Raw genomic sequence first — 24,034 nt, 5'->3', positions numbered from 1 at the left:
TTTAATTAATTAAAAAGGATTTTGGGGGAAAAAGTTATAATGAGCAAATCAAACCTGTGTTTTCATGGGTTTTATTGCTTAGGATGATAGTGATCTACAGTTTCTTCTTTAAATAAGTTTACTTAAGTAAATAAAAAGTGTGTTCATCTTCAAATTATTAGATAGGTAATAGAACATTCTCTTATATTTTCTTCTAAAATATTATATACCGAAGTATTATCTCCAGAAGTTATAAAGAACACACTATAAAGCAAAAGGAGAAAAGGCAAATACACAACAGCATGGATCTCATTAATATAATGTTGAACAAAAGAAGCCAATCACAAAAGATCATACTTTATGATCCAATTCACATAAAGTTCAAAAACAGGCAAAATGAATCCCCTAAATTTTGGAGGGGGCATAGTGAATGGGAGAGGGCAAAGGGAGCCATTTTGCAAAGCTGGTAATGTTCCTTTTCTCAACCTGGGTGCTGGTCACCTTGTGTGTCGTTTAAATTCATGGAGAGGCACCTTATGATTTGTGTATTTTTCTGTTGGTATGCTATACTTCAATATAAAAAAAATTCCTTTAAAAAAAAAGAAGAAGGGACTTCCCTGGCAGCCTAGTGGTTACGACTCTGAGCTTCCCCTGCAGGGGACAAGGGTTCGATCCTTCGTCAGGGAACTAAGATCCCACATGCTGCACGGTGTGGCCAAAAAAAAAAAAAAAAAAAAAAAAAAAAGAAGAAATACAAGGCCAGTGAATATATGAAAACCTCACCAGGAATCTAGAAAAATGTAAGTTCAAAAAGAGGTAATTTTTCACTCTTTGGGTTGACAAAAGTTAAGTTTTATTTTCCTGGTGGTCTCAAAAAATGTCTGGTTAGACATGGTTTGATTTAGGATGCAAACAAGGCTCTTGCGTTGTATTTGGTTATTATAGCTCTTAAGTCTTTTAAAACCAATAAAACTCCCCTGCCTTCATTTTTTATGTCATTTACTTATTGAGGAAACTGGGTCGTTAATCCTGTTGAATGCTCCACATTCTGGCTTTAGCTGATTGCTTCTGCTGCTTCTAATTTTTTTCCTCCATCCCCCATATTTCCTGTAAACTGTTGGTTAGATATGGAGGCCACATCAAGTTAGGGTCCAAAGTGTTTGGCAAGAATCCATCATAGGTGGCGCTGGTACTTGTGCCACTAAGACTGGCGGGTCCAGGTCCTGACCACCTGGCCCCTCCTTTTTTAAGTTCCCCACCGACCTGCCACCTTTTGGTTTTAGTGTCTTGATGATCGTGGCCTGGACCCGTCATTTCATTAAGGAGTGCAAACGGATTTTCTAATTTCTAATTTTCTAATCTCTTTCACTCCCTCCTCATTTACTAGCGGGACTTTCCTAAAAAGAACTTTCGGTCCTCAACTATTTTGTGACTCTGAAATAGAGTTCTTTGAAGAAGGGCAGGAGGGATGCTTAATGCTTTTCTTTTAAACATTTCAGAATGAATGAATAAGCTCGTGCCCATGCCATCGGCAACGGTGGCCAATTTTGGGGTGTCAAATTCAGCGATATATAAAATGTATACAGTTCATATTTTCCAATCAATTGCAGTCATTGTCCTTGTTGGGGCTGTTTCCACTTTTACAAGCTTGGGTTGCTTTTTATAGAAAAGTTAAAAATAAAAATTATTTTAAAAAAAGGACAAGGTTAAAGCCCCACCAGGTCAGGGAAGACTTCCGGGGGGTGGGGGCGGGGAGATCATCAACCTCACAGCCGCCTCTCGCGCTCCAGCCAGGTCGCCGGAGGGTCCCGGGTCCGGGGGCGGAGCGCGGCGTGCGCAGGGCCTTCGAGGGAGTGCGCGCGGGGCGGGGCAGGTGGCGCGGCGGCGGCGGCGGCGGCGGCGGCAGCGGCGCGGGCAGAGGTGCGGCGCTCGGCCACCGAGCGCGCCAACGTGGTCCCAGCCGGAGTCGCGGCGTCCCACCGTGAGGCTCTCACCCTTCTTCCAGACCCCGCATCCCACCGGCCCCAGGATGGGCGCGCGCGCTTCGGGCGGACCCCGGGCCCAGACTGGGTTCCTGCTGCTGCTGCTGCTCGGGCTGCTGGCCCCGGGCGTGCAAGGGGCACGGGGCCGCGGCGGCACCGAGAAGAACAGCTACCGCCGCACGGTCAACACCTTCTCGCAGAGCGTCAGCAGCCTGTTCGGCGAGGACAACGTGCGCGCCGCTCAGAAGGTGGGCGCCGCGCCCGCGGTCACCTTGCCGCAGCCGCCGCGCACCCGGGGCCCGCCTGGGCCGTGCGCGGCCTCCGGGGCTGCAGGCCGGCCGGGGCGCGGGAAGAGGGGGGCCCGGGTCTGGGGCGGGGGAGCCCGGCCTGAGCCCCGGGGCCTTCCGCCTGCCGCCCAGGCCCCGCCCGGCCAGCGTTGGGTCTGGGGGCCGGTTCCGGCGCAGGGCCTCGGGGCGCCCTCTGTGCCATGCGGTACTTCTCCTTGGACCTTGCCCCCGGGGGTGTGCGACCCGGGTCTCCTCTGGGCGGCGCTGACGCCGGCCGCGCCTCTCATTCATTCATTCAACACGTTTGAATGAGCGTCTACTGTGAGCCAGGCACCGTGGCGGCTGCCCGGGGCGGTGGGGGGCGGGGGGGCGCCCTGCCAGCCAGCGCCCGCGCCCTCTCCCCACGCTGCTGCGCTCTCCCCAGCAACCCCGAATTTCCTGTAGCCTTGCACCCGACCCACTTCCCCTGAGCACCCGAGGCCCTCCTTCTTCTGCTTTGAAGATATTTAGGCTTTTTACTTTTTATTTTTTAAATTATTTTTTAAGAATGGGAGTAACGCAGTCTGCTCTGTTGCTTTGGCAACCTGGCACCATAACAACACTTTTAAGCACCTACTGTGTGCTGGGCCTTTCACTTGGAGCGTTTTGTTTACTTTGGAGCTGTTGAGGAGCCTCAGACCCCTGGGGGTGGTGTTGAGCGCTCCGGAGAAGCGCAGGGAGTTCTTTCTCCCTTCTCTGCCCTTGGTAGCCGGGTGAGCCATTCGGGGTAAAAGTCCACCGAGAAAGGGGAAGTGAATAGGGGCACAGTTACCTGTGGTCAGGCGGTTCCTTGAGTACAGCCCTTACTGTTCGTCCTCTTAATTCCTTTGCTCTGCGCCAGTCCTGGGGTTTTGGAGCGGAGAGAAGTTTGGGTTTAAGTTCCAGCTTTGACTGGATGGCTTTGGGCAAGTGGCTTCACTTTTTTGAGCCTCCGTTTCTTTATTCCTTAAATGGGGCTAATGATAATATCCTCTTGGTTATGAGTTTGTAATTATGAATCGTTGGTACCTTCTTGGCCCAGAGTAACGGCAGAATCAGTGTGAGCTACTGTTGTTAGTTAAGTTCCTGGCCAAGGAGCAAATCAACATTGCGAAGCCCCGCTGAAAGGGCTTTCAGGGTTTAAAAGAAGTTTTCTGGTGCTTGAGGTGGAGGGGAAAGAAAAGAATATTAAAGCCCAAATCAGATTGGCTGGATATTCTAATTGGATGAGATGAAATACGAGTTAATTTGTTGGGAAAACTAACTTCTGACCACCATCTCCTATGGGTGTTCTGAGCCTCCGTAGAGGTTGTGGGTTCTGGCGGGGATCTCTTTGTAGGTGGCCACGGAGGGAGAAAACAAAAACACCTGAGTGCAGAAAGGTGGCCGTCCAGTCTGCCTGAGCGTAAAGGGTGAATCTGCACTTCCCTCCTGCCATGTGCCTGAGCCATTTGAAGGCAGAAATCATTTCTTTTTTTTTTTTTTTTTTATAAATTTATTTATTTATTTATATTTATTTTTGGCTGTGTTGGGTCTTCGTTTCTGTGCAAGGGCTTTCTCCAGTTGCGGCGAGCAGGGGCCACTCTTCATTGCGGTGTGCGGGCCTCTCACTGTCGTGGCCTCTCCCGTTGCGGAGCACAGGCTCAGTAGTTGTGGCTCTGAGATTAGCCACTTAGCCACTAAGGGCTTAGCCACTCCGCGGCATGTGGGATCTTCCCAGACCAGGGCTCGAACCCGTGTCCCCTGCACTGTCAGGCAGACTCCCAACCACTGCGCCACCAGGGAAGCCCCAGAAATCATTTCTTTTACAGCAAAAACAAGTCTGACTTTTTTTGAGGAGGCTAAGCACAAGTAACCCATGTCTTGGCCGACGGTCCTATCTGAGAATATAAGGTCCACGGACGTGAAATACAAAATAGATACTTGAGTTTAAATATGGGTTGGTGCCAGTAAGACAGCTGTATTCTGGCAAAGAATCTGAGAATCTCGAGGTCAGAAACGAAGTTTTGTGCCTTCAGTAGAGATGACAATAATACTAATTTGTTATTTGTTTAGGATGCACCTTTTTTCCTTTTTTTTTGGCCAGGCGACATGCAGGATCTTAGTTCCCTGACCAGGGATCGGCCAGGGATTGTACCTGAGCCCCCTGCAGTGGAAGCGCAGGATCTTAACCACTGGACTGCCAGGGAAGTCCCAAAATGCGCCTTTTTAAAAACGATCTAATTGGTTTTATTCAGCAATTCATGAACTGGGCAGCATCCCTTCTAGCAAATAGGTGGTCCATGTTCTAAGTCCTTTTATAGGTAGAGTAACTCACTTAATCCTTAGAACAGACCTATGAGGTAGGTACTGTTAATGTTTCCCTTTTACACATAGGGAAACTGAGGCACAGAGTGGTGAAGTGACTGGCTTCAGGTCAGACTGGGTGGAAGAGCCAGGATTTGAACCAGGCACAGTGGGTCTGGGGACCACACTGGTACCCTCACTGGTCTTCCAGCATCATGACCTTCCTGATTCCCCTAATTATTGTGGCATCTAGAATGAGGCTGCCCTGATATTTCCTGCCTAGTGTAGCCCAGACCGGCCAGGCTTGGGGGAGATGGTTTTGTTCATCTTAATTAAAAGAAACTGGGTCTGCTAGCAACCGTAGCTTTCAGCAAGCCAGACCTGCTTAGTGGGTTGTGAAGTTTGAGGGCGTTTAATGAAACACTTCATGTTCTATCTAGGACTTGTCTAACATTAACCCTTGACCTTCTTCTGGTTTGGAGCATGGGCCTTGCTCTCCAACAGACATGGGTTCGAATCCCAGCTCTGCGTCTCACTAGCTCTCTGACCTTGGGCCGGTTGCTTGACCTCTGTGTGTCTCATTTTTGCAAAGGAGGTAAATTGGAGGGTTGAATGTGATTAGTCAGGTTGTACAATACCAGGCACTTACTAAGCATTTAGTAAATGGTAGAAGATATTTATATAAGAAGGACTCGCCAGTGTAAGGAAGCACCGCCATTCAACCTACTCCTGATGGCCAGTGTTTCATTAGTTTCCTGTCTTTTGCCACGTGAATCCTGGCTGCAGTCAAGGTCCTTCTATATCAATTTTTTGGAGTGCGCTTAGACAAGTTCATCTGTAAATTGTTAGAAATGTAATTGCTGAGCCAAAGGATCTGTGCGTTTTAAAATTTTGAATTGAAATATAATTGGTGCACTTTTCTGTATAAGTTATACAACATAATGAATTGTCACACACCAAACACGCCCATGTGACCAGCATGTAGATCTAGAAAAGTATGGTCGAAATCCCCCTGCCCCAAGACAGCCCCTCTCCTGACACTGATAGCATAAATTAGTTTTTGTTTGTTTGTTTGTTTTGCGGTACGCGGGCCTCTCACTGTTGTGGCCTCTCCCGTTGCGAAGCACAGGCTCCAGATGCGCAGGCAGCGGCCATGGCTCATGGGCCCAGCCGCTCCGCGGCATGTGGGATCTTCTCGGACTGGGGCACGAACCCGTGTCCCCTGCATCGGCAGGCGGACTCTCAACCACTGCGCCACCAGGGAAGCCCCATAAATTAGTTTTGATTGCCGTGGCCTTTATGCACAGTTCCAGTTCATGTACTTTTTTAGTACCAAGAGATATTACTGAATTGTTTTCCAGTTATACTCCCATCATACGTGTGAGGGCTGGTTCCCAAACCCTCTCCAATGAAGTGTCAGTAAACTTTTTGGTTTGATTATTTTACTGTGAGATAGATGGTCTTTTCACTTATCCAGAATCCATTGGCGTCTTCTTTTCTGGGAACTACTTTTGGTTTTCCTTTGCCATTATTGAACTGTTGGTCTTTTTTTTTTTTTAAGAGGCTTACATGCTTTTGCTTTGTAAGAAAATATTTTGAGCAGAGTAACTTTGACACTTTCCAGTCTTTTTTTTTTCCCCACCAACATTTTAACAGCTTTATGGAGGTGTAATCGACATAGACTACACATATTTAAAGTGGGACAAAAGTGTACACGTTGGTAAATTTTGCCATATGGATATACCCCTGAAGACATCACCACAATCAAAATAATATTTCCTTTTTATTTTGAAAAGCTGAAAGAATTGAATAAGGAGCAACTAGAAACTCCATCTGGGTTCACCATTTCCCCCCCAAACTGTTTCTTTTTCACTACAAGCACACACATACACACACTTTTTTTGAAAGTAAATTGCAGACATCATGACACTTTCTCCTACAAAACCATCATACTATGACCCCTCCACCCCAAAACTTAAATTCAGTACAATAATATTTTGTAATATACAGCCCATATTTGCATTTCCTTTATAGCTTTTTAAAAAAAAAGTCAGCACCCAATCAACGATTGCTCATCACATTTGATTTTCATGTCTCTTTAATTCCCTTTAGTCTGTCAAAGTCCCTTCACCCATTTGGGGGTAAGGGAGGCTTTTATCACATTGACATTTATGTCTTTTTTTTAAAAATAGATTTATTGAGCTGTAATTCAGATACTATACAATTCATTCATTGAAAGTTCCGTGATTTTTATTATATGCACAGGGTTGTGCAGCCATCACCACAGTCAATTTTAGAATATTTTCATCCCCCCTCCAAAGAAACCCTATATTCATTAGCAATCACCCCACCTCCCCCAGCCCCTGACAACCCATCATCTTCTTTGTCTTTATGGATTCGCCTATTCTGTGCATTTCCTATAAATGGAATCATACAGTGTGGTCTTTTGCATCTGGCTTCTTTCTCACTCAGCATCGTGCTTTTAAGGTTCATCCCTTTTGTAACCTGTGTCAGTATTTCATACCTTCTTATGGCTTTTTATTTATCCATTTATCAGTTGATGGTCATTTGGGTTGTTCCCACTTTCTGGATTCTATGACTAGTGCTGCTCTGAACATTCATGTGCAAGTTTTTATGCGAATATATGTTTTCTGTATTTTGGAGTATGTACCTAGGAGTGGAATTGCTGGGTCGTATGGCAGCTCTCACATTTCAAGGAACCTCTGTACAGCTGTACCATTTTACGTTCCCACTAGCAGTGTATGAGGATTCCTTTCTCCCCATCCTCGCCAACCCATGTTCTTGTCTTCCCCCCACTCCTTGGATACATTTTATTTAATTTATTTTTTAATTGAAATATAGTTGATTTGCAATATTATATTAGTTTCAGGTGTACACCATAGTGATTCAATATCTTTTTGGACTATACTTCATTTATAGTTATTTTAGAATACTGGCTGTATTCCCTGTGCTGTACAGTATATCCTTGTAACTTATGTATTTTATACACAGGAGTTTGTACCTCTTAAACCCCTACCCCTATCTTGCCCCTCCCCCTTCCCTCTCCCCACTGGTAACCACTAGTTTGTTCTCTGTATCTGTGCGTCTGCTTCTTTTTTGCTATATTCACTGTTGTATTTTTTAGATTCCACATATAACAATTATCATACAGTATTTGTCTTTCCTTCTTTCTTTCTTACTTTTTAACTTTTTAGCTGCCTGGCGTGCAGGATCTTAGTTCCTGGACCAGGGATCGAACTTGCGCCCCCTGCAGTGGAAGCACGGAGTCTCTTTTTTTTTATAATTAATTTTTATTGGAGTATAGTTGCTTTACAATGTTGTGTTAGCTTCTACTGCACAGCAAAATAAATCAGCCATACATATACACATATCCCCTCCATTTAGGACACTACAGTGCATTAAGTAGAGTTCCCTGTGCTATACAGTATGTTCCCATCAGTTGTCTGTTTTATAGATAGTATCAATAGTGTATATGTGTCAATCCCAGTTCCTCCCACCCCACTCCTTTCCCCCTTGGTATCCATACATTTGTTCTCTACATCTACGTCTCTGTTTCTGCTTGACGGGAAGCGTGGAGTCTCAACCACTGGACCTCCAGGGAAGCCCCAGTTTTTGTCTTTCTCTGTCTGACTTATTTCACTAAGCGTAGTACGCTCCAGGTCCATCCAAGCTGTTGCAAATGGCAAAATTTCATTCTTTTTTATGGCCGAGTAGTATTCCGGGGTATGAGTGTGTACGTGGTCTGTGTGCGTGAACCACATCTTTCACCATTCATCTGTTGATAGTTGTCTGTCTCTTTTAGTGTAGCCACTTTAGTGGGGCTGACATGGTATCTCCGTGGGATTGGGACAGGCCAGTTGACTTTTGAATTTTCGCACGATGCATCTCACCTGATTGCATCCTCAGGGTTAGACTGAGGAATTACAATTCCAGCAGGAATTCTACGCGAGGGTCTCGTGTCCTTGCTGGGGCAGCACATCAGGGCACAGGGTGTCGGCTTGTCCCATGACTTTGATCTTCCGTTGAGGCCTTCCATCCTGGAGGTGCCTTTTCCCCTATGTAATTCATTCGTGCAGGTGGTCTGCACGTGTGTTCCAGCACCTTCAGTTCACGTAACCTTTGTCTCTCATTGTGTTCCTCAGATGCTTGGGTAACCTCTGAACTGCAGAAACTCGCCCCTTCTCTGCCTTGCTCATGAAGACACATGTGCCCTTACAGCCTGATTCCCTGGGAGCCAGTGTGCACGTGCCTGGGGGTGATAGGGACGAGGAGAACTGCAGGACGTCCTCCAGATTTAGGAGGAGGGTGATGCAACCCTGAGCTGGAGTAATCGTGTTTTCTCCCATAGCCCTGGCCACGGCCGCAGGCCTCCTGAGTCGGTTCACCTGAATCTCCCTCGTTTTAACTTTTCATCCTGAAAATTATCCAACAGACACAAAGGGGGAAAGAAATGTGTAATGAACCCCAGTACCCATCACTCAGCTTTGCCATTTTTGTTACATTACTCTCCCCATCCAAAAAGTTTTTGAAGCCTGGCATAGTATTTTAAAGCTAATCCAAGACATAACGGTTTACTTTTGAATACTTCGGTCTGCATCTTTAACAGGTGAACATTTTGCAAAGATCGCAGCCATAGTACCATCGTCACAGCTCGTGACAATTCTTTTTTTAAATTTTATTTTGTTAGAAAAGTATTTATTTATTGACTGCATTGGGTCTTCGTTGCTGCGTGCAGGCTTTCTCTAGTTGCGGCGAGAGGGGGCTACTCTTTGTTGCGGTGCGTGGGCTTCTCATTGCAGTGGCTTCTCTTGTTGCGGAGCATGGGCTCTAGGCGCGCAGGCTTCAGTAGTTGTGTCTCGTGGGCTCTAGAGCGCAGGCTCAGTAGCTGTGGCACACGGGCTTAGTTGCTCTGTGGCATGTGGGATCTTCCCGGACCAGGGCTCGAACCCGTGTTCCCTGCTTTGGCAGGCAGATTCTTAACCACTACGCCACCGGGGAAGCCCCGACAATTCCTAATAAGCAACCCAAGTCCATTTTCCGATCTCCCTGATCGACTCAAAACGTCTTTATGCAAAACTGCTTTGTTTGAATTGGGATCCAAACAAAGTCTACACTTGCATTTCACTGATAGGTCTTTTAAGTCTCTCTCTCTCTCTTCATTTTAATTTATTTATTTTCTTTGGCCTTGCTGCACACATGTAGGACCTTAGTTCCCTAGTTCCCCAACCAGGGATGGAGCCCGGGCCTCTTCAGTGAAAGCACAGAATCCTAACCACTAGGCTACCACGGAACTCCCAAGTTTTGTTTTGTTTAGTTTTAATTTTATTAAATTTTTTATTTATTATTAAAATTTTTATTGAGGTATACTTGATGTCCAATATTATACAAATTGTACAATATTATATAAATTTCAGGGGTACACATAGTGATTCACAATTCTTACAGGTTATACTCCATTGATAGTTATTGTAAGATATTGGCCTAGTTTATAGGTTGTAGAAAACATACAACCTGTGCCATAGGTTCAGCTTTTCACCTGATTTCTGTGAACTGCTTCAGGCTCCGGGCTCCGCTGACGCCCCCGTCGTAGGCTGCAGGGCTGCCATCAGGAAGGACCACAGCCTGGGCAGCTCACACAGAAAGTATCATCTGGAAGTTCTGGAGGCTGGAAACCTGAGATCGAGGTGCTGGCAGGGTTGGTTTCTCCTGAGGCCTGTCTCCTTGGCTAGCAGGTGGCCGGCTTCTCCCTGTGTCCTCACGTGGTCTTTCCTCTGTGTGTGTCTATGTCCCCATCTCTTCTTGTAGGGCCACCAGTCCTGTTGGATCAGGGTCCCTCATACTGATCCCGTTTCACCCTCGCTGAGATTTGGAGGAACAGAGTGCAGCCTGCAGCACTCCCTGAGGGCTCCTGTGTCTTCACACAGACAAGGGGGCCAGGGAGTCACATTGCCCAAGGGGAAGCCACAGTGAGGGGTGCCAGCCCCCGGGGGCAGAGAGCAAGTGTGGTTCCCACCGCTCAGTCCAAAAGGCCCACGATGGGTCTGTCCCTGCAACACCCTCTCCTGCCCTGGACAGTCCCCAGGGTGGGCCTGACTTTCCTCTGAGCAAGGCCAGACCCTGGTTGGGCCTGTGGGTTTCTGAGCACCTGCTTGAAGACGTTTGTTAGGGTGGGGAGGGGATGGCTCCGTTTGGAGAGAGGGCCGCACCTCCGTCCTTGCTGGGAGCAGCTGGGTTGCCTAAGCAACCTAAGCAGCTCCCATGTCCTGAGGCCTTTACAGGTTCTTATGGCTGTCTTATCTTAGTCCCATTTTACAGCTGAGAAAGTGGAGGCAACAGCAGCAATTGTTGTCTCTTCCTCTCCAGATAAGTACTTCCTCACACCCTTTCTAGGAGAGCTGGTGCCCTTGAAAAGCCCGATAGCTTGTGGTGTGGAGCTCTTGCCTCTTTCCTCCACTTGAACAAAATGTACAAGTTGCTACCTATTGGCAAACGTGTACAGATCACGCGTACTTTAAAGAATTACGACAGGAGAAACAAAACGCGGTAGATCCCTGAAAGGGAATGCTGTTTGGCAAGAAAGAGAAATTAAGTACCGATACACGCTGCAGCACGGGTGAACCTTGACAATGTTATTTTGAGTGCAAGGAGCCAGGCACAAAAGGTCACGGATTGCCTGATTCCACTGGTATGGAAAGTCCAGGAAAGGCAAATCCATGGAGATGGGAAGGAGATTAGTGGTTGCCTAGGTTGGGGGTGGGAGGCAATGGGGAGTGACTGCTGACGGGGGGACAAGACTCCTTTTGGGGTGGTGAAAATGTTCTAATGTTAGATTATGGGGAATTTCTAAAAAAAAAGCTGTGAATCGTGCCTTTTAAAAACGGGAACTTTATGGTATGTAAATGATATGTCAGTAAGTTTCTAACCGGAAAAGAATTATAACTAAACCAACACCAGTGTGCCTTCTCTCCAGGTGATGATACATTCTCCGAAATCCCCTTACCCACCTACCCCTGCCAAAGAGAGGGACAGTGACCCTCTCTTCTCTCAGACACACATACTTCCTCCTTTTTTTTTTTTTTTACGTCAACCCTTCCATTATTTTTTTTTTACTCTTCCAGTTTAAAAAACCTTTTTTCAGATAGGACTACAGTTGATTTACAATGTTATGTGAGTACCCTTCCAGTTTTTAAATAGCAGCTTATTGAGGTATAATTCACATACCATACAGTTCATCCATTTAAAGTATATCATTCATATATAATTTCCGTATATTCACAGGGTTGTGTAACCATCACCACATTTTCTTCACCTCAAAGAAAAACCCTTTAGCTATCAACCTCTCTCCCTAACCCCTAGCAACTGCTGATTTACTTTCTGTCTCTATGGATTTGCCTATTCTGCATATTTCCTATACATGGAATCACACGTTATGGTCTTTTGCCTCTGGCTTCTTGTCCTTATTGGAAGGTTTTTACGTTTCATCCTTCTAGAAGCATGTGTCAGTGCTTCATTCATTTTCATGGCTGAATAATATCCCATCGGGTGGATATGTCAGGTTTATCCATTCACCAGCTGATGGCCACGTGGTCTTTATACAAATCCCTTTGGTGCTTGCAGCTAGGAAATTTAAGGCTAAAGGGATGATGTCCTTGCAGAAGGGTCTTGGGGCCAAAGCTTCTGTTAGAAGATCGGGGACTTCCCTGGTGGTCCAGTGGGTAAGAATCCGTCTTGCAATGCAGGGGACTCCGGTTCGATCCCACAGGCCGTGGGGGCAACTAAGCCCGGGCCCCACACCGAAAGATCCCACGTGTCTCAACTAAGACCCAAGGCAGCCAAAAAGATAAATATTTTTTTAAACACAGTGAAATGAAGCTGCACCTCATATTCATCCTCGGAGAGCTTCAGAAGCCCCGGGTCCTTAAAGCTGGGATGGACGTGGGTCTCTACTGTTTGCACACGCTAGGGAGATGCTGTTGGGACTCGAGTGTGAGAACCACGGTTCTCGCCCTTCAGAGTTGCTCCCATGCAGCAGTGTCCCGGCCTCCGGGTGAAATAGGTTGGTTGCAGCACCTCCCACTGTTTAAAAATGAGAAATCAGGAGGAGACTTTGACAAAAGAGTCGGCCTAGAAGGGCTCCAGGAGGAATCGGAGGTGGAGTGAGCAGCTGTGCAGAGAGCTCCCGGCTCCCCCGATGCATCCCTTCCCCCGTAGGAGGGAGATTTGTCTAGATTCGCTTGGTTCTTGGCACCTGGCCAGTTAGTCCCGAGCTCCGTCAGTCCCCTGGGCTACGCGGCCAGTCCTGGGGTGGCCTTCGTCATCGGCCGGCTGTGTTTTCTCGTCCAAGTGTAAGCTTGGCCGGACTAGGCAGGAGGGAGCTTTGGCCAGGTTGTTAATGATCTCGCTCTCGTTTCTGCAGTTCCTGACGAGGCTGACCGAGAGGTTCGTGCTGGGAGTGGACATGTTTGTGGAAACCCTGTGGAAAGTTTGGGCGGAGCTCTTGGACGTCCTTGGACTTGACGGTAGGTGTGGGGGGCATTCATTTGAAGGCACTGTTTCATTCTGGTGCTTGTCAAATTATGGGAGTGGTACCCATGGCGGGTGGCACAAGAGAAAACTAGGGGGGCAGTGAGGATACGTGTCATTGTTGCATGTGTAAATAGCTGAGATTCCCAGATGCTATTTAGGATAAGGTGCAGGTGGACAGTGCCAACTTGTGTGCCCCCAGGCAAACCTCGGGGACTGGAGGTGGAGTCTCTAGGTTGTTGGGGTCCGTAACCAACTACTCCAGTTACTTAGACAGAAAGGGATTTAGTACAGGGAATGCGGCGCTCACACAATCACCAGAAGGGCTGAAGGAGCGATGTGTGACCCCCGCCCCAAGGTCTAGGAATTGGACGGCAGCTGCTGGAACCCTTTGAATTCAAGCTCACAGCCCTGGTCCAGGCTGCTGCCTGTCTCCAGGAAGCCTGCAGCAGTCTGTGTCGGGGTCCCCTAGACCATCCCCAGGTCCTGTGCATCTCCAGGAGGACCCCCAGGACCCAGCATGTGGTCGTACCCACAGCTGTGGTGTATCACAGTGAAGGACACAAGGCACAGTCAGCAAAGGGAAAGGCTCACGGGGTGACGTCTGGGGGAACCAGGCACAGGCCCCCAGAGCCCTCCCCCAGGGGGGGTCACACAGGACACCCTTTATTCCCCGAGGGAGGTGTCATCTACCAGGGACGCCCAGTAGAGGCTCAGCCTCCAGGGTGTTTATTGGCGGCTGGTCATGTAGGCGCCCTCTGCCTGCACCTTCCAAATTCCCGACTCCCCGAAGGAAAGCAGGTGTCAGCGTGAACCACACTGATTGTAAAAAACCTCCAAGCCAGGGAGCCCCTGTTCTTGGGGAGAGGAGGGAGCTCTCACTGCAATGTGTATGCAAGTCACTCAGCTCTCCGGGACGCTGACCAGGTGCCCCCAAGTTGAACTCAATTCTAACCCTATCACCTTGGAGGTAGCATCTGATCCCACAGGTCAAGGGCTCAGTCCCACAGTCGGCCCCACTTCAGACACGAGTCACAGATCCGGGTTGTCACCCGTGCTTCTGACAGACTAGCATGGATCAGAGGTTCCCACGACCCGTCCGGTCACCGTGGGTTCAATTAATTTGCTAGAGCCGCTTGCAGAGCTCAGGAAAGTTTACTCACTGTCTGTTTACTCACTCACCAGATTACTGGTTTATTATGAAAGGATATAACTCAGGAACAGCCAGGTGAAGGAGATGCATGGGGCAGGGTTGGCGGGCAGGGACTCCAAGCTTCCACGTTCTGAGTTCTATTGTCTCCTTGGCCATTGGTGATGGATTCAACCTTCAGCCCCTCCTGGAGGTTAGAGGGCCCAACCCTCTAATCATCTGGTTGGTTCCCCTGGCAACCAGCCTACATCCTGAGAGGCTTTCCAGAATCACCTGATTAACAAGCGCAGGTGTGGGTGAAAGGGGCTATGAATTATCAAGACTTCTGTTGCACTTGTCACTTAGGAGATTCCAGAGGTCTTAGGAGTCTATGCCAGAAATGGGGATGGACACCAAATACAGGTTTCTTAAACATCACAACCTCACACTCCAGAAATCCAAGTTCCCAGATGCCAGCCAAGGGCCCACCTTGCCAGCAGGTGATTCTAAAGAGTGGCCTCAGGCCTGCTGGGTGAACTCTTCCCTGCACAGCTCCTAACTAGGGTCCCTTCTTAACAAATCAGCCAGAGCAATTTTTTTTATTACTGCTTTTATAGTAGTGATTTAAAAAAAAAAAAGAAGGCAGGTCAAGTCACTCTCCTTAAAGCTGCCCGGTGACTCCTTGCTGCACTTGGAATCGACCAGGTTCACACCAAGGACACTGCAAGCAGCAAGGATCTGCCCAGCCCCCATCCTGTTCTTGGACACGCTGGGGTCTTTGACACCTTCCTGTCCCTCCAGGTGTTCCCTGCTGGGGATGATCCTCCCAGCCCTTTGCCTGCTCCCATCTTTCCCATGCTTGGGTCTCTGGTACGTGACACCTCCTTCAAGAGGCCCCTCCTGACTACCCTGTGTGAGGAACCTTGTCCTTAGTTCTCACCCTCAGCTGTAACATCTCCCTCCCGTGTGCGTGTGTTACGCACCTCCCTTCTGAGATCCCGTGAGTGGGGTCTTGCCCACCTCCTCCAGGCTGCAGCCTCGGGCCTGGCTCTGCCCTGGCACAAAGGGGCCCATCGTTAATACGAATTGGAGGCCTGGGCTTCCCTGGTGGTGCAGTGGTTAAGAATCTGCCTGTCGATGCAGGGGACATGGGTTCGAGCCCTGGTCCGGGAGGATCCCACATGCTGCGGAGCGACTAAGCCCGTGTGCCACAACTACTGAGCCTGCGCTCTAGAGCCCGTGAGCCACAACTACTGAGCCTGTGTGCCACAACCACTGAAGCCCGCGTGCCTAGAGCCCGTGCTCTGCAACAAGAGAAGCCACCGCAATGAGAAGCCCGCGCACCCCAACAAAGAGTAGCCCCTGCTCGCCGCAACTAGAGAAAGCCTGGGCGCAGCAACAAAGACACAACGCAGCTCAAAATTAATTAATTAATTAATTAAAAAAAAAGGTATATGATGGCCAACAGGTACAAGAAAATGTATCAATGCTACATTACTAGTGGTTCAACATTACTAGTCATTAGGGAAATGCAAATGAAAACCACAATGAGATATTAATTACCTCATGCCTATTAGCATGGCTATTATCAAAAAGATAAGAGATAACAAATGTTGGTGAGGATGTGGAGAAATTGGAACCCTTGTACACTGTTGGTGGGATGTAAATTGGTGCAGCCACTATGGAAAACAGTGTGGAGGTTCCTCAAAAAACTAAAAATAGGGGCTTCCCTGGTGGCTCAGTGGTTGAGAATCTGCCTGCTAATGCAGGGGACATGGGTTCGAGCCCTGGTCTGGGAGGATCCCACAGGCCGCGGAACAACTAGGCCCGTGAGCCACAACTACTGAGCCTGCGCGTCCAGAGCCTGTGCTCCGCAACAAGAGAGGCCGCGATAGTGAGAAACCCGCGCACCGCAATGAAGAGTGGTCCTGCTTGCCACAACTGGAGAAAGCCCTCGCACAGAAACGAAGACCCAATGAAGCCAAAAATAAATTAAAAAACAAAAAAACAAAAAAACAACTAAAAATAGGGAATTCCCTGGCGGTCCAGTGGTTAGGACTTCACACTTTCACTGCCGAGGGCACAGGTTCAGTCCCTGGTCTGGGAACTAATATCCCAGAAGCCATGCAGCGTGGCCAAAAAAAAAGAAAAATTAAAAATAGAACTACCATATGATCCAGCAATTCCACTTCTGTGCATATATCTGAAGGAAACAAAAACACCCTGTCACAGAGATAACTACACCCCCATGTTCATTGCAGCACTATTTACAATAGCCAAGACGTGGGAACAACCTAAGTGTTCATTGACAGGTGAATGGATAAAGAAATTTTGGTGTGGGCTTCCCTGGTGGCACAGTGGTTAAGAATCTGTCTGCCAGTTGAGGGGACACAGGTTCGATCCCTGGTCCAGGAAGATCCCACATGCCTCAGAGCAGCTAAGCCTGTGCACCACAACTACTGAGCCAGCACTCTAGAACCTGCGAGCCACAACTACTGAAGCCCGCCTGCCTAGAGCCCATGCTCCGCAACAAGAGAAGCCACTGCAATGAGAAGCCTGTGCACCACAACGAAGAGGAGGCCCCTCTCGCCGCAACTAGAGAAAGCCTGCGCACAGCAATGAAGACCCAACGCAGCCAAAAATAAATAAAATTAAAAAAAACAACAACGAATTTTTGGTGTGTGTATATATACAATGGAGTATTATTTAACCATAAAACGAAGGGAATCCTGCCATTTGAAACAACGTGGATGGACCTGGAGGGCATTAAGCTAAGTGAAATAAGAGAAAGGCAAATACTGTAGGATCTCACTTGTATGTGGAATTAAAAAAAAAAAACTCATAAAATGAGAGATCAGATTTGTGGTTGCCAGAGACAGCAAGTGGGAGGCAGGGGAATTGGAGGAAGATGGTCAAAAGGTACAAATTTGCAGTTATAGGATAGATAAGTCCTGGGGATGTCATGTACAACATGATGACTGTAGCTAACACTGCTGTACCGTATAGTTGAAAGTTATCAGGAGAGTTAGTAGATCCTAAACGTTCTCAGGAAAAGAGAAAAAACTTTTTTTTTTTTTGTATCTATATGAGGTGATGGATACTAACTAAACTTGTGGTCATCTCACAATATATGTAAGTCAAGTCACACTGTACACTTTCAACTTATATAGTGCTGTATGTCAGTTATATCTTAATAAAACTAGGAAAGAAAGCTGCATGCTGAAGTAGGATGTGTGCCTCTTTCAAATGGTTTGGTTAAAAAGAAAAAAAAGGTACGTGACTAGAAATGGAGCAAAACGTTAACCATTGTTAAAACCTAGGTGGTTTTGATAGGAGTATTTATTTTACTATCCTTTAAAATTTTCTATTTGAAAATTTTCTTAAGTCAGGCACACAGAAGATGCAAGTCCTCCATTTCACTCCATTCTTAAGATGGAACTTCATGTGTGGGTACCAGTTACAATTAGGTTTGACTGTGAGTAACAGAGACCCCAAATAACAGTAGCTTAAACAAGATGGAAGCTTATTTCTCTTATGTGAAAGTTCACAGGTAGGTGGTTAGGCAGGTAGGTGGCTTTGTAGCACATTCTTCTCGGGTCCGAGGCCCCTTCCATCTTATTGCTCCCCAATTGGTGACCTCCCTTCCCTCATGACACAAGACAGCTGCTCCTATTCCAGCCATCTCACCCACATTCCAGCAGGCAGAAGAAGAAGAGGTAAAGGGCATATTCCCACTACTTCTAGGAAGCCACCCCAAAACATTTCTGCTCACCTCTCCTTGACCAAAACTTAGTTATGTAGCCGCAAGGGAGGCTGGGAAACGTCCTTATCCTAGGCAGCCGTGTGCCCAGCCTAACACTGGGCATTTGTTACTATGGAAGACAGGAAGGAAGGAAATTGAAGGCCAGTTTTCAGGCTCTGCCCCACCTGAAAGGTGTTTCAAACCCACGATATGACGGCGTTGCCCTGTCTTTTCCCAGGACTTAGTATAAAGGCTAATGAGGCAGCCGACTTTAGTTCCTTGGGTGTAGCAGAGGCGCAACCAGTGAGCTGAGCTGCCCACCCCCGGCTTGCAGAGAACCCCCTGACCCCGTGTAACCGGCCGCTGTCCCTCTGTTCTGTCCTGCAGTCTCGAACCTGTCCCAGTACTTCAATCCGAGCTCGGTGGCCAACAGCCCCACACGTGCCCTCCTGCTGGTGGGTGTCGTCCTCCTGGCCTACTGGTTCTTGTCTCTGACCCTGGGCTTCACCTTCAGCGTCCTGCACGTGGTGTTCGGCCGCTTCTTCTGGGTGGTGCGGGTCATCCTGTTCTCCATGTCGTGCGTGTACATCTTGCACAAGTACGAGGGCGAGCCCGAGAACGCCGTGCTGCCTCTGTGCTTCGTGGTGGCCATCTACTTCATGACCGGGCCCATGGGCTTCTACTGGCGCAGCAGCCCCAGTGGCCCCAGCGTGGAGGAGAAGCTGGAACAGCTGGAGAACCAGGTCAGACTGCTCAACATCCGTCTCAACCGAGTGCTGGAGAGTCTTGACCGCTCCAACGGCAAGTGACAACCAGCCAGCCGGCCGGGTCCCCTCCTCCCGGCGCCCTCTCTCCGGAAACAAAAAAGAAGAAGGAAAAAAAGAACGCCAAACCCCAAACAATCTTAATAAACATGTCTGAGCAGGAGAGTGGCGCTTTGCGAGGGTGTTTCCGGCCACGTGTCAACTCTTAGGACAATCTTCCGGGAAGAATGGGACAAGATCGTTGATGTAGAACGAACCACCCACCAAGTGTCATTAGTGGAAAGCAATCTTTTTTAAACGAAGGATATAACCATATTAGCTGTACAGGAAGAGAAGTTTATCTGTGCACAGAGCATAAAGTTAATTTTTTCAAGCATTTAAATACACCTTTTGTAAAGTTTTCTAACACAGGCAGATCGACTCAAGTTTTAATAACCTTAAAACTTTACAGGGAGGGGACGAAATTGCTCATTCGACCCTTTGCAAGAGTTTCAAGGCAAGCATTTGTTTTTGCAGCGTAGGGGTTGGTGGGTGAGGTCTGTGTGCAGTCTTTTCAGGTTCCAAAGCTGTGACCTTCATTACATGTCGTTTTTCACTGATGTCGACCTGATGAATGTTCTCACTTCTGAACGTGGGCCGTTGGGTTTCAAGGAGGAAACTAAACATCTTTCGGATCCTAGTGACCCCAGCCAAGCCCCCTTCAATCCTATTTCTAAATGAAGAAATCATTATTTGTAGAAAACCTACGATTTTTTTCCCCCTTCTGTACTTGGATGTATTTTAACCTCCACATTTTGTAAAGGGAAATTCAAGGACCAGGCAAAGAAATGTCTTTGGGGTTTGATGCCGGGAGCTGCCTGGGTCAGCTCGTTCAGGAATCTATTTGATGTCCTAATTTCGCCATTTGCCAGCTAGGTTGATACAGGAAAGATACACTCTCTAGGGTTTTTTGTTCATTTGTTTCATCTTGGTTTTGGGGGACTCAGGACCTTAGAAGGAAAACCAACCATAGCAGCTAATAACATTTTCAAGTCTGTTGCTGCTTATAAAGCATTCTCAGGAACTATAAGCTGGAATAAGCCAGACTTGGAGAAGATCTGAATTATTTTTCCTGAAATTTTTACAGTACATGTGTTAGGTGCTTTTTGCCTGGAGTCTGGGGTGACCTCATTTTTAGGTGGTCCCTAGGGGCAGAGAGAGGTACGTGCAGGGCAGACAGCTGTGGGGTCCTGGACAAACGGGGCTTTGCAAGGCTTGGATCAGGGGCTAGTGGAGATGCCCCTTTCTGGGCACTAACAAGCACAGGAGGGCAAGGAAAGGATTCCCCAGGTTTGGATGCCAGGGGTCCTGACTGTCTTTCCCTGCCCACCTGCGTCATGCCCTAGCAGCCCCCTCGCAGGAGCCCCTCTACGCAGGGTTGCAGAGTCCCATGTCAGATCAGGTAGAACCAAGACCTTTTGGTCCAGGTATCATTTTGGGGAAAACTCAGCTGCCTGCCAACTCCGCCTGTGCTGCTTTTCTGTGACGTTTTACTTGGGGTTACAAGTACCTGGAAAACGGAAGCAAATGTTTTCTGAGGATGTTTGTGAAACTTCTGTCTTTAAGGTGCACACTAACGGGACCCAAACTCTCCTGCATTCAGTTCGCTTCCTGAAACACATGTTCTCTAGAATTTGCTTGGGCAAATCTTTACCCATGGGCATTTGACCCCCGTGTTTTCTGCATTGAAACCGTTCCAGTTTTGTCAGTTAGATACTGACAGACAATTCTGTTTTAGCACAGGGTACGAAGAACTCCAGGGAGGTTATCTTTGCCTTCCTTTCTTTTGTGCATTTGGCTTCTGTGTATTTGGCACGTTTAGGTATTTGCTTTGCTCCTGTTAGCCAGAAGGGAAATTGACATTCTCTGCGCAAAGCTTTTAAGTCTTACATTACTGTTCTGGGTATAACACCCACTCTGTTCTCTCACCCGCCCTCACACATGGAAACCTGATGGGCACTGTGCTGTGTTGAGATCCAGGCAGGAAAACCATTTTAACTTCTAGTAGCGCGAGGAAGGCTCACGTGTCTAGTTGCTGGTGGACTCAGGCCACAGCATCAACTGGAAATTGCTGTCGAGAATATGCACCTTGTTTTCCAAATTGGCTAAGTGTAGGCTATGAAGCCAGTTTTATAGTTCAGTACACTCAGAGGAATAATGTCTTTATTTTTAACAAAAGTTAAATAGTTAATTAGTTCACTAGAAGTATCACTTCAGGGTAGAACAGTCCTTGAAATTCTGATAGAAATCACGGATGTTCGATCTGAATAAGGCCTGCTTTTTAATGCGTAAATTTGACTTTTGCTTGGGCGTTTTCTTAACCCCAGATAATTTGGGGTTTTTTTTTTTTTTTTTTTTGCTTTCTCCATTCCATGGAAGCTTGTAGGGTATTTGGCCTCCCCCACGCCCCCTCATCTCTTCCTTTTTTCTCTCTTTCGTACATGGAGAAACGTATTTTTGTACCATATCTCATACCTTGAAGAGAAACCTTTTTTATATCTTCAGGGCTGTAGAATATATTAGTGTAACACGTCATTCAACGTGGTATGAAAACATACTGACGAAAACTACTGTGGATCTCTGTTTTCGTTAAGACTCAGTTTTTCAGGTATCTTCAAATTCATCAATGTTAATTTCCCAGTGCTTCAGTATCCCAGTAAATACCAAGAACAGAAAATAGTCCAGAAAAGAGAAAGGACCAGCTATCTCCAGATTGCTGCATTTCTGGGGATATCTGGGGATAATGTTTGGAGCAATCTCTTCCTTGACATCCTAGCCAAGATGCTTTCGTGGCACGTCAGCCTTCTGTAAATGTATTTTCCAGTACCAATCAGCGTTACCTGCCTTCTGGGTTTTTTGGTTTGCTCGTTTTTGTTTTTTGTACCCCGTATCATTTCTGGTAGCAAAGTGCAACAACAGAATTTCCTGAAAGCTAGCCTTGTGAATTATGCCAGGGGTCTTAACTTATGAAGGTGACCGAGTGACAGCATGGAGAGAGGTTAGTGCCGTTGAAAGAAGGTTTTTAATACCCACACTTTCCTGGACACGACAAACATACCATGCCACGTGGGACCACAGGAAGCCTGATCCATGCAGGGTCAGGAAGCAGACGGAGGGCAACTGGGTCTGTGCTCTTCTGACTGTGGTGGGAAGTAGCTAGTTGGGGACCTCACCTGTTGGAACTAAGGGTGAACATGTAAGGTGGGGTCGGTGCTTGGGAGGGTTAGAATAGGACTTTTGTACACCCACGAGGGCTGGCTTGCAGGGAAGATGAAAATCACTTTGGTCGTTAGTCTGGCCTTGTGATCCAGCAGCCTCCTGGCTAGGAATAACATGTCAGATGTCCAGTGCAGAATCTGAAACATGGCAAAGACACCTTCTCCCTAGTGGGAATCCTGCTTTGCTTCATCTCCATGCTTCCGGCTGCTTCTTAAGATGCTTTTGAGGAATGATACCTGCCTTACAATGTGCCACCTGAGCACTTCTCCCTGATGGGTTTTGAATTGGCCGATTTAATCAAAAAACCAGCTCTCCCATCCAGCTAGCTCACTTTAAAAGGAATTCCTGGGACTTCCCTGGTGGTCCAGTGGTTAGGACTCGGTGCTCTTACTGCCGTGGCCTGGGTTCAATCCCTGGTTGGGGAACTAAGATCCTGCAAGCTGCTCGGCACGGCCAAAAAAATAATAATAATAAAAGGAATTCTTTAAGGTCCTAAAGGTGTCAACCTGCTCCCCCAACTTTTTTTTTTTTTTTGCGGTACGCGGGCCTCTCACTGTTGTGGCCTCTCCCGTTGTGGAGCACAGGCTCCGGATGCGCAGGCTCAGCGGCCATGGCTCGCGGGCCCAGCCGCTCCGCGGCATGTGGGATCTTCCCGGACCGGGGCACGAGCCCGTGTCCCCTGCATCGGCAGGCGGACTCTCAACCACTGCGCCACCAGGGAAGCCCTCCCCCAACTTTTAAAAATAATATATCATCATTTTTGTTGATGGCCATTTGAGTAGTTGAGCCTTTCCTCTTCACTTGTGAATAATAGAAGTATATATTTTTGCAGGATCTAACACAGTACCCTTAAAATTAGTACTGGATAACCATCAATATGGTGTATAGTATCTGGGATGAACAAACCTTATCCAGCGTACTCAGTTCTGTGCCCTGCTCTTCATTGATTCCTTGATATGTAGGAGATGCCCCAGCACCAGTTTTTCCCTGGTGATGGCATAAAAAGCTGATTGTCCTTTGCGCCGTCTACCGAAGACCTGCGGCAGCTAACGTTGTTATGAGCCATACGTTCTCATGTCTTTTTGCATTTTTAAAGGTTTTATTGTAGTGTCAGTTTAATATCCGCATGTGTGTTAAATCTTTGAATACTGTAATTAAATCGATTTCTTGTGGTGGTGATTAGCTCTCACTTAAAATTATTTCCCTCTTAACTGGAAATCATATTTGTGAGGTATGGTACCCATCATCCACAGTGTATTCATGAGTCAAATTTGTATTTTGTGTATCTGGTTATAAATTTTACGTAGCATTTAATTTCATACTATAAATCCACTTGATTTTAATATAGTGGTGTGTGTGTGTGCGTATGTGGTGTGTGCGCACTTTAGTTTCATGAGCCTTGGGAAACTGATTCTACAAATATAAATAGGCATAAATGTATAAGGCTTATTTTTTTGGCAGAGCGAGCCGTACATCCCTCCTATTTATTAAATCACTGGCTTTGGTGTTATGTAGAGATATTTGTAGACCGATTTCAGAACAGAATTAAAATATTGTGAAAATTAACAGCTTAATAAATGTTTATGGTAATTTTGTTGTACAGACTTCCTAAATATATTTCATTACTCCCAACCAAGCATTTGTGTTTTCCCAATCTTGACCTGTAATGCTGATTCCATGATTCTGTTCCCCAGTCCAAGGAGAGTCATACAATCTTGAATCTAATTGTTTGATTGGAGGTAGTGTTGCCACATAAAATACAGGACACCCAGTTAAATCTGAGTTTCAGATAAACAACAAATGCTTGTTTAGTGTAAATACGTCCCGTGCAATATTTGGGACATACTTACACCAAAGGAAAAACAAAAAAGAGTTGTTGCTTATTTGAAATTCAACTGGGCATTGTATATTTTTATTTGCTAATTCAGGCAATCCTAGCAGGGTATAGCAACTGATGTACACACCTCCACCCCACCCTGAACTGGAATGCTTTTGTGGGTACTAAAAATTGTTCCCTAGCCTTAGCAAACATTCAGGAACAAATG

General features: G+C 47.0%; 1 protein-coding gene across 1 annotated transcript; it reads left to right on the top strand.

Moving 5' to 3' along the window:
* Positions 1–1,726: 1,726 nt before the first annotated feature.
* On the top strand, positions 1,727–23,608 carry BRI3BP (BRI3 binding protein). Its single transcript, XM_081253040.1, has 3 exons — positions 1,727–2,209; positions 12,990–13,092; positions 18,355–23,608. The coding sequence occupies exons 1-3, from the start codon at positions 2,009–2,011 to the stop codon at positions 18,774–18,776; spliced, it is 726 nt and encodes a 241-aa protein (XP_081109166.1). The 5' UTR covers positions 1,727–2,008; the 3' UTR covers positions 18,777–23,608.
* Positions 23,609–24,034: the final 426 nt, after the last annotated feature.

The sequence above is a fragment of the Mesoplodon bidens genome (genome assembly GCF_964165515.1).
Source record: "Mesoplodon bidens genome assembly, chromosome: 13".
Taxonomy (NCBI): domain Eukaryota; kingdom Metazoa; phylum Chordata; class Mammalia; order Artiodactyla; family Ziphiidae; genus Mesoplodon; species Mesoplodon bidens.
This window is presented reverse-complemented; position numbering and strand designations above follow the sequence as displayed.

Bases quoted from the DNA above. Each gene is read 5' to 3' on its own strand.
- BRI3BP (XM_081253040.1), top strand. From the start codon at position 2,009: ATGGGCGCGCGCGCTTCGGGCGGACCCCGGGCCCAGACTGGGTTCCTG. The intron at 2,210-12,989 runs GTGGGCGCCGCG...TCGTTTCTGCAG, and splicing joins ACGTGCGCGCCGCTCAGAAG to TTCCTGACGAGGCTGACCGA. The intron at 13,093-18,354 runs GTAGGTGTGGGG...TCTGTCCTGCAG, and splicing joins GGACGTCCTTGGACTTGACG to TCTCGAACCTGTCCCAGTAC.